Source organism: Astyanax mexicanus, chromosome 4 (assembly GCF_023375975.1).
Source record: "Astyanax mexicanus isolate ESR-SI-001 chromosome 4, AstMex3_surface, whole genome shotgun sequence".
Lineage (NCBI taxonomy): Eukaryota > Metazoa > Chordata > Actinopteri > Characiformes > Acestrorhamphidae > Astyanax > Astyanax mexicanus.
In genome coordinates, this window is record NC_064411.1 from 1,692,813 (window position 1) to 1,705,104 (window position 12,292).

A 12,292-nucleotide genomic window follows, 5' to 3' on the forward strand; every position below is an offset into this window, starting at 1 on the left:
ACAGAGGAATAAAATAAAACATGTAATATTAATGAACACATTTATAAACTTCAGTTTTACAGGGTGGAGGTAGAGAAAGTTAAAGGCTGAGAAAACAGTGAATTAAATATGTTTCTGCTTTATGAGAGTCAAAGTGCTTTAAGGATGTTTACTAAAGCAGTTTAATGAAAAATATCAGAGTAATAATCTGTTTATCTCTTTTTCTCGATGAGTAAAGATGTGATAGAAGAGTGACATGTTGTTTATGATCACAGAATGTGTCTCTGTGCTGCTGCACTAACAAACCGTCACCCACTTAACTTACTGAATGTGGTTTCCTGGTGCTGAGTGCTGTTTCACACCTGCACTAACAGCACATTTACTTCTGTGTTGAACCATGACAACAGCCCACACACACACCCACAAACTGTTAGATTTATTGTGTGAGTGTGTGTGACAGACCTGTGTTTTAAACATTTATGGAAATACAGAACAAATCGCGTTCTGAATTGGTTTAATGCACAATTAAAAATGCATTTAATTACCAAATAAACAAATTACAAATTTTTGTATATGTTTGTATTGATTCATGCCAGTGTATATCATGATGCACAAAACATAAAAAAATAGATTATTAAATGTTTTTGGGTCCCAATAACAAAATCTTTAAAAAAAAGTAAGACACTTTTCAGATAAACTATGGTCTCTATCGTACACCTTGCACATGTTGCGTTGTGATGCTCTTTGCTATCTCACACCTCCTCAACAGTCTTTTTTCACACCTTCTTCTTACGCTGTTATAATATCGTCAGAGTTTGGTAATAAGTCTACACTGATGATATGAGGCGTGTTTTATCTTGGTGGTGGGAAATACAAGTGCGCCACGGAGTGATTAAAACCCTGACAACAGTCAACAGTCAGCCGCCCAATCCTATCTTAGCCATGCAGGAGCGCAAACCTGACTTTTAACTCAACAATACACAAAATAAAGAATAAAATAACATTGCTATTCTCTTAAATGAGCTGCTGGTGAATCTTCAGATTGTGAATGAACAGATCAGTATCTGTCTCTGCTGAGATGAACAAAAGCTCCACACTGTTAAGATACGAACACGCCAAAGTCAGAGCTCACCCGGCTCTTAAAGAGAATGACAACTGGCACACTGTTTGGTTTATTTCATGTTACACCCAAAATTAAACACACCCATGATTAATTAAGAGAATTAGTACATGTCGTTTGCATGTTTTGAGCCGCGTAATGCATATTTTTTTGCATCCTCACGATACTAAAAATACACAGATATTTCAAATAAACTAATATTTGATCTTCCTACATTTGTTTCTTGCTCTTGGCTTGTGATAAATCATTTCCCAAAGCACTTCCTGAGGGTTTGAGGTTCAGATCTGTGGGTTGGGTTGATGCCAGGTGTGAACAGGATCTCAGGATCTCTGAGAATATAGTAATTACAGTGATAAGCTTACAGTTATTCTGACTGTTATTCTAGGTTTGCCCTAGAGAGTAACAAAAGTAATGCAATAGTTACTTTTACTGGTAACTAGTTACTTTTATAGTGGAGTAACTCAGTTACTTTTTTGGAGAAGTAACTATTAACTATAACTAATTACTTTTTCAAAGTAACGTGCCCAACACTGATCATTACTGATGATGAAGTTGGGATTATGCTGCAGGATTTTACCACCTTTTTTTTAGGCAGTTTCTGATTTTAAACATGCTGATGTCATTGTTCTCATTTCTTTAGTGTTGGGTCAGCGCTACAGGTGGTGCTAAAGGTGGTGCTAAAGGTGAAAGCAGCTAGCTCATTTTAATCTAAAATCTATATTTTTTAATAGTGATGGTTATAGTCTATAGAGTTTTTGCCTGCTGTCCTAAAAAAAAAACAGCATTTTTAATGAATGAAAACAGAGCTTTTCCAAAACGCTGGCGTCACACAGTCAATCTGCACATTCACTCATTCATTTGCTACATTTAACTTGTCTAAGAACTCTTAATGGTGTAGCAGAGCGAAAAGTCACTCAGACCAAGAACTAAACTGCAGTCTGTTTCTGAGTGTCAGGTTTTTAGTATCTACATGTATCCTAGAGGTGTGATTATTGATTATCAAGAAAAATAAATAAATCCACCTGCTGCTGTTTCTCCATGTATTTTATCAAAGTAATAATTAATAAACCATGTAAATCATCAATATCCTTATGCTTTTAACTCATAAACACTCTAATCTAACCATTTTTGAAAAGATATCTTAGGTGTGAATATATTTAAAGTCTTTATATTCAAAAATATGTAAAAATAAAAAAACAAACAAACAAAAAAACAGGCCCTTGGTAAAATAAAATTTTGAGCAAATCATGATCAGTTCCAGTAAAATATAACAATTCTGCTTCCTTTTACATTTTAAATGATGATATTTTTGAGCAGCCGTATGTCTTCTGGAGTAAAAGAGATCAGGGCATGTGTCTGTCTGATATAATTACTGTGTTATAACACCTGAAAGAGAGAGAACTGAAAACAAAAACAGAGAAAAAACACAACAAATGGTGTTCAAAGGGTTAATATTCTTATATACATAAGAATGTGTGTGTGTGTGTGTGTGTGTGTGTGTGTTTTTATATATATGGTGTTTTTTTTTTTGACCACCATTCTTTTCCTATTGAAGTGATGAGTAAAGGGGCTTTTTGTGGTTTTTATTTTCTGGCCTTACAGAAAGTGTGACTAAACTATTGATTTTATTGTGTAATAATGTAGATTGTGGAAAGAAAAAACATGTTGCTGATCCATTTCAGAAATTCAGTTATTCTTTCATAACTATTATAAATTATTATTTTAAATGCCTTCATAATATACATAAATAAAGCACACTTTAGTTGCTCCATGTAAAAAAAATAAAATAAAAATATTTAAAGGGTCTGAAGAGACTTGCTGCATGTTCATTAATCAATAATATATATTTACCCTAATATTTCTCATATTTTCTTCATACTCCATAGCTGGTGTAAAGCTTAAACTGTCTACACTCCCACGGTAAAATATCACAGTTTATAAAAGTTTATAAAAAGAAAAAGATTAAATAATCACCACAAACATTTTTACACATCTGCAGCACTAAACTTTACTAAAACTGTCCTCCCTGATGTGCAGCTCACAGAAACAGGGTAGAAAAATAAATGCAATATAAAATATGAATTATATGTATTCTGAATAAAAATATGATAAAATTAATAGAAATCTGTAGTTGTTTAACTCAGTTTTGAGGAAGAAAAGGAACATTATTGTGATCATGATTAATACTGAACACTGAGGGCGTTTTGTTTCTGTGTGTCGCCCTCTGCTGGTGAGTCTCTGTATTTCCTTAATATTGTGCTGTATTTATTTTTTACAGTCGCCACATTATCTCAGGATTATATTAGATAGTGTTACACAGTTTTTAAATTACATAATAATAAATAAAACAATATAATAATAATACAATTATGTTCATTAGCTTGCAAAAGTTTGGATTTCTTTATTTAAAGTTTTTTTTTTATCAGAGTTATTGGCAATACTTCGCAATTACAAACAGAAACACGCCTAAATACACAACATTAATCATAAACAGATAAAACAGAACAGTATCTGATGTTTACTTTATACCACATATCAAAAATCTTCATGTCTTTATGAAACCAATCAAAATGTTGAGCGATCTGTCTCAGAGAAACAGCTCAGATTTGCTGGTTTATGCTGTATTCTTCCAGTAGGATGATGTAAAAAAGCAGCGGTTTGAGAAGGTTTTCTTATGTCGGTAAGAATACAGAGGATTTAACTAAATCTACTTGTGATAAATAATAACATTACAGAAAAACATCTGTAGAACTGATTAGCTTCAGAAAAAAAAACTTAAATAACAAAGTATGCACACGGTATATTTAATCACAGTACCTATAATATACTGTAATTTTTACAGTAATAATAACTGTAATTATTACCCCTGTTGAAAAAATATATCTAATTGTAGTTAAAACATATTGAGAAATGTGTACATTTGCTGTAAATATACTAACAGATTTATGTATTTACTTAAAATATATTAAAAATACATTAATATTATGCTTTCATCAAATTTTTGAAAGTAAACTTTGATCATACTTTTTAAAAAATACAATATACTGGAGTGTATTTAAAATAAATAAATTACTATGAAGTACACTTTTAGTTTAACGCAATTCAATATATTTCTAAAAAACTAATTAAAAAAAAATGTTTCAGTAGTTCACTTAAAGTACAATATAATCATGTAACTTTTTAGAAAGTATATTAAATTACTACATTTATACAATTTAAAGTAAATTTGTAACACGAAAATTGTAGTACAGTATATTAAAATATATATTTACATCCAACAAAATATACCGGAAGTTTGCTACTTACAAAAGACAGGAACAAGAAGCATATAAGGTATATTTATACTCTAATGTAAATATAGATCACATATATTTAACATCAATTCTTAATACATATCTACTCTAATACACCTGGTGTATAATAATAATAATGATAATAGTGATACAGTTGTAATACTCATTAAATATATTATAATTTTACTGTAAGCATATTTAAAATATAGGGTTACATACATAAGTAAAAGTAGTTTAAAATGTTTAAATGTTACTTAAGTATATTTAAAATAGTTCCATTTTAGTACAGTTAAGTACACTTAGCACAATTTAAGTAAAACTTAAATATACTGATTAATAATAATGTGGCTACAAGAACACTTTAGTGCAGAAAAGCTTAATGATTAGTATATTTTAATCTACTGTAAAATGTACAAATAGTTAATTACGGTAATTATTAGCTAACTAGTTTAGGAAGAAGTTTCTCTCTTCTGCGTTTTTTTTCTCCCAGAATCCCCAAAACCCCTCTTCTGAAAATACACACTGGTTGTGTGTAGGACTGCACGATATTGGAAATAAATGTTGTAGTTCGGCAATATATATATATATATATATATATATATATATATATATATATATGGCAATATTAAAATTCTCACCCTTACCAAATTTTACCAGACATCCATGTTAACATGTCACATATTAAAAATGCACTTTGTGTAAAGTAAGTAAAATTTATTTAAAAAGCACATTTAAAACCAAAATGCTTTACAATTACAATCCAAGAGAGAAAAACACACACCAAATACATAATAACAACACAAAATGTTAATTAGATTTAAAAAAAAAAGCTTAGTGCTAAAAATTGTTTTTTTTTTAGCCTTGTTTTAAAAACAGAAACTGAGGGGTTGGACCTGATGCCCAGTGGTAAACTGCAAAGGCTCTAGCTGAGACCGAGGAAGAGCCAGGAGCAACAGGTCTCAAGAGAGATTCTAGTAACTCAGTAATGTATAATAGTACAAGTCTGCATAGACTGTGTACAGCTGGACAGAGCATTGTCTCTCTAAAGTGAAGCCACCACAGGTCGGGCGCCCCCTGCTGTTCGGTTGCAGAAAGCTGTATAACCCCTCCCATCCCCATAGGTTTCAAAAACAGGCAAAACAACTTTCAATCACGTTTTGTTTTTCTAATATACTGTAATTCTACCTCCTTTATTTAAATGCAGCAGCTAGTGTAACCTCTGCTTATATTGTTCAATTTTTATATCCCCACAGAATTCATTTTTAAAACGTTATTCAGCTCTATTCAAAAAGGTGTGGTTATTGTAAAAGGGCTGGTTATGGGCGGGACCAATAACAGACCGTCAGCTCTGCTCCGCTTCGCTCTGCAGCCTGTGACCTCGAGGCAGCCCTCAGGGGCGGGGTTATTAAAATGAGTGGGCGGGTCTCTCCACAGTCTTTCTCCTCCTCTGGTCTCTACTGCGCTCTACAGACTCGGGTTTCAGGATCGCCAACATGGAGGAAGATTTTTCATTGAATTAATGGGAATAACGACACGGCGTCCATCTTTTTTACAGTCTCTGTGATAAATTAAAGGAAGAACTGTTTAAGCAGATTTTATACAGAATAATCAAAATCACTAATCATTACTGAGTTTAGATGATTTGTTGCGTCTCTCTCGGATGTGAACGGTGATGACTGCAGACAGCAGGATGATCAGAATGACGGAATAAATTCCAGCAGTCAGTAAACACACAGATACACCAGCAGATTCACCAGCAGATTCACCAGCAGATTCACCAGTAGAATTACCAGCAGGTTCACCAGCAGAATTTCCAGCAGGGGGCGACACTGCATCTAAAACACATAGAATAAACCCAGTGTTTATCTTCACTGAAAACAGTAGATAATTCAGCCAGTAATTTTCTCAGAGGACGTCTGAGAAAAACACCTACATGATCGTTCCGGACGGGAATAAAATCACAGAGGATAAAAAAAAAAAAAAAAAAAAAACATAAAAAGAGAAAATTACCCAAGAACCTAATCCCGTCTGGATGAGGCTTAAAGCCCCACTAGGTAGGCTTTCCTTGATTATTGAACTTTTTAAAGAAGTGAAATTACAGCTTGAAACTCACTGCAGCGCTGCATTGAGGTGTAATAGGAGGAATATCGGTGCTCTCGCGTCTGTGCCGAAGCTCCTCTGACCTCAAACCAGACTCCGTAAGTTTAACTAGGCGGCCGCGACCAACGCTCGCGAGAACTGCGACCTGCTTTCCAGCACTGCGACCTGCTTTCAGACCTGTATGTAGTTCTAACAGTTCTACAAATGACTACAAAAACCCGCTATTTGGAGTTGGTTAATTCTTTACAGAATGTAACTAGTAGTGATGCAGCACAGCAGCTCTTTTAGATCAACTGAATCATTAGAATCAGTTCACTAAAAATATTCGTTCATAAGATTATTTTGTGCTGTTCGTCTGTGCTGTATCGGAGAAGCTACGGTTAAAGACAGATTATAAGTAAATCAGTGTGCGTACCTGTATCAGCACAGAAGTGTCTACATGCTTTCATCTCCACAGATTTCTGCTTCCAGCTGGCTGGGTTGCTATGGTTACAGATGATGACGCTGTCCCGTACATACAGGGAGAGGGCGACGCCTCCAGGTGATGTCACTTCCTTCTCCTCACAGGTTCTATAAGAACACCTGAGGCTGACCGAGAGGTCGTGACCTCTGCAGGTGAGGGTGATGTTACAGGTGTCTGTGCTTTCAGTGAGAGAGAGAACTGGAGCCTCCACTGGATCTGAGGAACCAAACCAGACCACAGTAACTGATCACAGATCAGCAGGAGAGAGGAAAGTGCAGTAGGATGTACTAGTGAGTTAGTAATTGTGTTGTATGAATAGTGAATTAATAGAAATGCTCAGATGTGGTTTTATAAGCATTATTTTACACCCTGTTATTTTACCTCATTTATAATTAACACACCATTTATAATTACTGGCTGGTTTATTTCACAGTAGATATATAGGGTAGCTTAGCCTAGCCTATCTTAGCATTGTGACAGCAGCAGATTATTTGGTAACACTTTATGATGACTTTCATTAATATATCAATAACTAACGACTAATAACTTATTTTTCACATTTTAATACTAATAAACACACTGGCAACATTAACTGTAACTTATGTACATTTGTCAGGTTTAAAAATCTTATAACTTCTTATAACTTAATAATTTATTATTAGCTAATAATTTGTTAAAATTACTAAATATTACTATAAATGCTGGTAACAAATGGTCATGTGTAAACATTTGTTGATAGTCAAATTCTGATTAACTAATAATTTGTTCACATTTGCTTATCATTAGTTAAAAGTATATTTTTGGGGGCACGAGTGGTCCAGTGGTCTAAAGCGCTGCCACTATGAGCAGGAGGTCGCCGGTTTGAACCCCTGTTAATGCAGCTTTACCATCAAGCTGCCGGGGCTCAAAGGGAGCACAATTGGCCCTGCTCCCCCCGGGCGGGTAGATGGCTCTCTCCCCACATCACTCCTAGGGTGATGTCTGCAGCACAGGGCGTCTGTGAGCTGATGTATCAGAACCGAGCCGCTGCGCTTTCCTCCGAGTGTTAGCGCTGTGATGCTACTCTGAAAGGCTACAGCAGCAGCAGCTCGAAAAGAAGCAGAGTCTAACTTCACATGTATCGGAGGAGGCTTCATTTAATACATTTAATACTCTATATAGTTCACTATTAACGCAGTGTTGTGGTGTTTTTAAACAGGCACAAACAGGTTAACTATTTTAATTATAATTAAATATATAGCAAATGGTGTATAGCGAAAAGTGCATAAGTTAATAAGTGAACCATTCCGAATATAACTCAAATAGCACAGCAGCTATCTCTATGGGAAATTATGAAAATTGAGCAAATATGCTGTACATGAATTTCTTCCATGTCTGATAGACTGTAATGTTTTGTAAGACTTACCGAACACAGAGAGTCGATACTTAGCAACTGCTGTCTTTTCTGTACTGGATGCTTTTACTTCATACAGTCCACTATCATCCTTCTGCACGTTCTTCAGGGTCAGACTGCAGGTTTCCTCATTAAACTCCACTCTGTCTTTATAACGGGGGGTCTGTGTATTATGTTTCAATATTTTATAATATTTTTGTACATTAACAGTAGAGTTAAACACCCAGAAAAAGTCATCAAACTCTGATGCAGATCCATTTATCTCCAGCCGAAAAGAATCTCCGACCACTCTGAACACTGGATCACTGGATCCTGCAGAGAGAAAAGAGAGAATATGTTAAACATGTTGCTGTAGAACAGATTTCATAATGCTTCTAAACTTTAGGACATGTTATATATACTTTACAATAAGTATCTGTAGCTTCAGTACTGTATTTTTATATTGGAGCTGTAAGAATGTGTAAATATTAAATTATAAATATGTAAAGCTGTGTTAAATACAGCTAAACATTTACTGTTAAAATACAATTAATCAATAGTTTACCAAATGAAAAAAAAAATCTTTAATTGGGTGAAAATGATCAGAACTGTTAATCAGTCTGTGAATTAACGTGAGTTGACGTAATTGTGGAGAAAGCAGATGCAGCGCAGGGTCTTTAGACACTCTGGACTGTGGCTGACGGCACTACCCGTCAACTCTTGTGATTGTGTTTGAGAGCGTAGGCGACAGGAAGTATATGAGGGTCTTTACTGTGACCTCAACCAACTGTGACTAAAACCTGCCTTCCTTTAACAGGCTAGAAGAAAAATCTGTCCTATATGTTAACTGTCCTAAATAATTCAGACACTCCTCCAAAAACTCATTTCAGGAAAATAGCTCCTTTAAACCAAACCCCACCCCCATTTTTTGCCGGTTTGTTTGGCTAAAGTAATAAAAAATACATTTTTATTCAAATTTGTACTTACTATTTATGGAGGGAATATTAGTGAGCAATTTTTAAGTTAGTCCAAAAATGTTTGGCTAATAAACTCTGGTTAATAAAGTCACAAACGTTAATTAACTGAACATATTTACTATATCTGGAACTTAAGTACAGAGAAAATAAAGATAAACGCACCGCTTGGCGCACGAGGGGTTAAATTCCTGCGGCACGCGCCTGTGCTGCGCGCGTGTATGTGGCGCGCGCTTTTCGCGGGTCACCCGCGGCCCAACCTGTGGATTCACAGGCTACAAAACGACGCAAATAACACTAATAAAACTAATAAAATAATAAAACTACACATTTTCAGCCTCTATAGAGCCCACTCTAAATCTGTGACCCAGTCTCGCGGGTCAGAATTCATTTTTAGAGGTTATATTGACTCGTTTAAGCACAGGCATCACATTAATCCCATTGAAATACATGGTTAGCTTAGCATAGTCGCCTATCGCCGTGAATATTATTAAATTACCTCACAGATGTAAAACTCCGTGTTTCTCAGCTAATAAAGCTCCTCGTTCGACACAGATTGTTCCACAGCTCCACCCAGCTTCAGTGTTTACATAGCTAAAGGCTTTACTCGCAAAACTGCAGTTTTTATCACATAAATCCAGCTTTTTATCTTAATTTTTCCGCACTCTTCCAGGGACGCCTTCTGCTCACGACGACTGCTTGACCCTATAGGAAGTACTGGGTCAAAGGTCAGCAGTGTTTCCCGCGCAAATCAACGCGATCGATCATCTTATTGGCTGTAACGTGTGAAGTACTACTGAAAAAAAGTGAAAAATTCTCAAAAATAAATAAAATACTTATTTCTCAACTGAATAAAGTTATATTTTCTTACATACAAATCACATACTTTTTTTGCAGCTGTACTTAATTAATTAATTCTGTTCTTTATTAAAGTTAAAGCAATGCTGATCTTTGAAAAACGAAAAAAAAAACGTGCTGTTTTATGTCAGGTTGTGGTGCTATATAATCCACTGCATTTTATTGTATTATTGTAATTTTACATTTACTGTTTTTTTTTATAGTAAAATGGTTATTATAAATGCTGCATAGGCCTACAGTGTATTTGTGTTGAGCAAAACCAAACTAAGTATATTAGTCTGGCCCTCTAAAACCTTTACAATTTCTCATGTAAATTCCTACACCCATATAGAGATAACAGGAGGGAGACCAGAATCAGAACTTTTAAACGCCGCTCACAGACGAGCATGTTTTAGAAAAAAACACCCTATTATCAGAAGGTGATGCTCGGCATCAGCAGCAGCAGCAGCAGCACAACTCAACCACAACTGGGCAGCGGAAAGCAGAGCGGAAAGCACCGAGGCACGCCACTGACAATGTGAAAGTATAAAAATTAGTTTCTGAACGGATTTGAGCACTTCATAATAAATGGACCAATATAATCTTCTATATAAATCATGTTACTTCTTACACACTTTTTACATTTTTCTTCCCCTGTAAAGTCCCTGTAGTAGTGGAGATAAGATTGAGTTCAGCAGAATATATAATGTAGTTTTGTTTTAGTGTGACTTAAACAAAAATCCATCCAAAGTTACTAGGAGTAATCAGATTATGTTATTTTGACATACATTGTAAAAAATATTTGTTCACTTTTGTTCTGTGAATATAAAAACAAAGGCCTGAAATATAAAAATTGTTATTTAAAAAAAAAAATAGATTGTGCCATCAGCTGCAGCATTTTTTTTACATGCAACATACAATTTATATTCAGTGAATAAACATTATGGTTTTCAGTCAATGTGGTATATATATTTACAGCTCTGTGGAAAAAATTAAGAGACCACTTTAAAATGATGAGTTTCTTTGATTTTACCAAATTTACAACCTCTGGAATATAATCAAGAGGAAGATGGATGATCACAAACCATCAAACCACCAAACTGAACTGCTTGAATTTTTGCACCAGGAGTAAAGCAGCATAAATTTATCCAAAAGCAGTGTGTAAGACTGGTGGAGGAGAACATGATGCCAAGATGCATGAAAACCCAGGTTTATTCCACCAAATCTGTGATGGGGAACAACGTTTTGATTTAAAAAAAAAAACAGTCATTTGTTTTTTTTTTTTTGAGGAAGGAAATAAAAATGGGAATTCTTGAAGTGGTGAAGGAGATGCCGATTCGTTGCAATTGTTGCAGTTGTGCTTGAAGAGGAGAAAGTAATGGATAACTTGCCTAACTACAGTAACGCCTTCATTCTGCTCTTTGGACTTCTGTATGCACTAAATATAAAATATATCTAAAAAGAATTAAAATACATATTTTAAGTGGTCCAAAAAAAGTGTTCCTCCACCTTGGAAACGAGTACACAACCAGAGTGCAGTCTCTGAAGAGGTTAGTACACTATATATATGCAATAATGCTGCTATAAAGAAACCATTTCATATTAAAGTAATTTGTTGCGTTTAATGTAGCTTCCATATGCCTAGTAGATGTTTTATTAAAATCTGGTAGATTTACATCAAAATAACAATTTTTTGTAATATGTTTGCAAATAAAAATGCATTTGTTAAATAGTATGTTTAATTTTCAGTGTTTCCTTTCATTACATTTAATATATTTTATATTTACTTGATGCAGCAAAAAAATTGGTAGTTTGGTCGACTTTTGTGCTAATTAATATGTAACTGAACTAAACACATGTATCTGGCACAATGCAAAATATAACAACTTAGGTGTATTTGGTTCACGGGTCATTTTTATCGACTCAACTTATTTTCTACTTATTTCTACATTTTTAAGTTTGTGAGCTTTTTTTTTTTTTTACAAACCCTGTATGTATCTGACGTTACCATCAGCAGATACAGTCTAAAATATATTTACTCTCTATAATGATGAAGTTTAGAGAAGGTTTTACCTGTGATGGAGATCAGAGTGGAGAGAGTGAAGATCAGCTGCAGCTTCATCTCCATCGCAGAGAGTTTTAGAAACTTCCTAT

General features: G+C 34.5%; 1 protein-coding gene across 1 annotated transcript; it reads right to left on the minus strand.

Annotated features, from left to right (window-relative positions):
- Positions 1-5,171: 5,171 nt before the first annotated feature.
- LOC103031221 (SLAM family member 9-like) lies at positions 5,172-12,292 on the minus strand. Its single transcript, XM_022687135.2, has 4 exons — positions 12,212-12,292; positions 8,361-8,660; positions 6,908-7,171; positions 5,172-6,227 (listed from the first exon to the last, which is right to left on the minus strand). Exons 1-4 carry the CDS (start codon positions 12,264-12,266, stop codon positions 6,010-6,012), a joined length of 837 nt encoding a protein of 278 aa, XP_022542856.2. The 5' UTR covers positions 12,267-12,292; the 3' UTR covers positions 5,172-6,009.

Coding starts and splice junctions, on each gene's coding strand:
- LOC103031221 (XM_022687135.2), bottom strand. CDS start 12,266: ATGGAGATGAAGCTGCAGCTGATCTTCACTCTCTCCACTCTGATCTCC. Junction 8,661..12,211: donor CACTCTGATCTCCATCACAG/GTAAAACCTTCT, acceptor TTCTCTCTGCAG/GATCCAGTGATCCAGTGTTC. Junction 6,228..6,907: donor ACACTTCTGTGCTGATACAG/GTACGCACACTG, acceptor TATGTGTTTTAG/ATGCAGTGTCGCCCCCTGCT.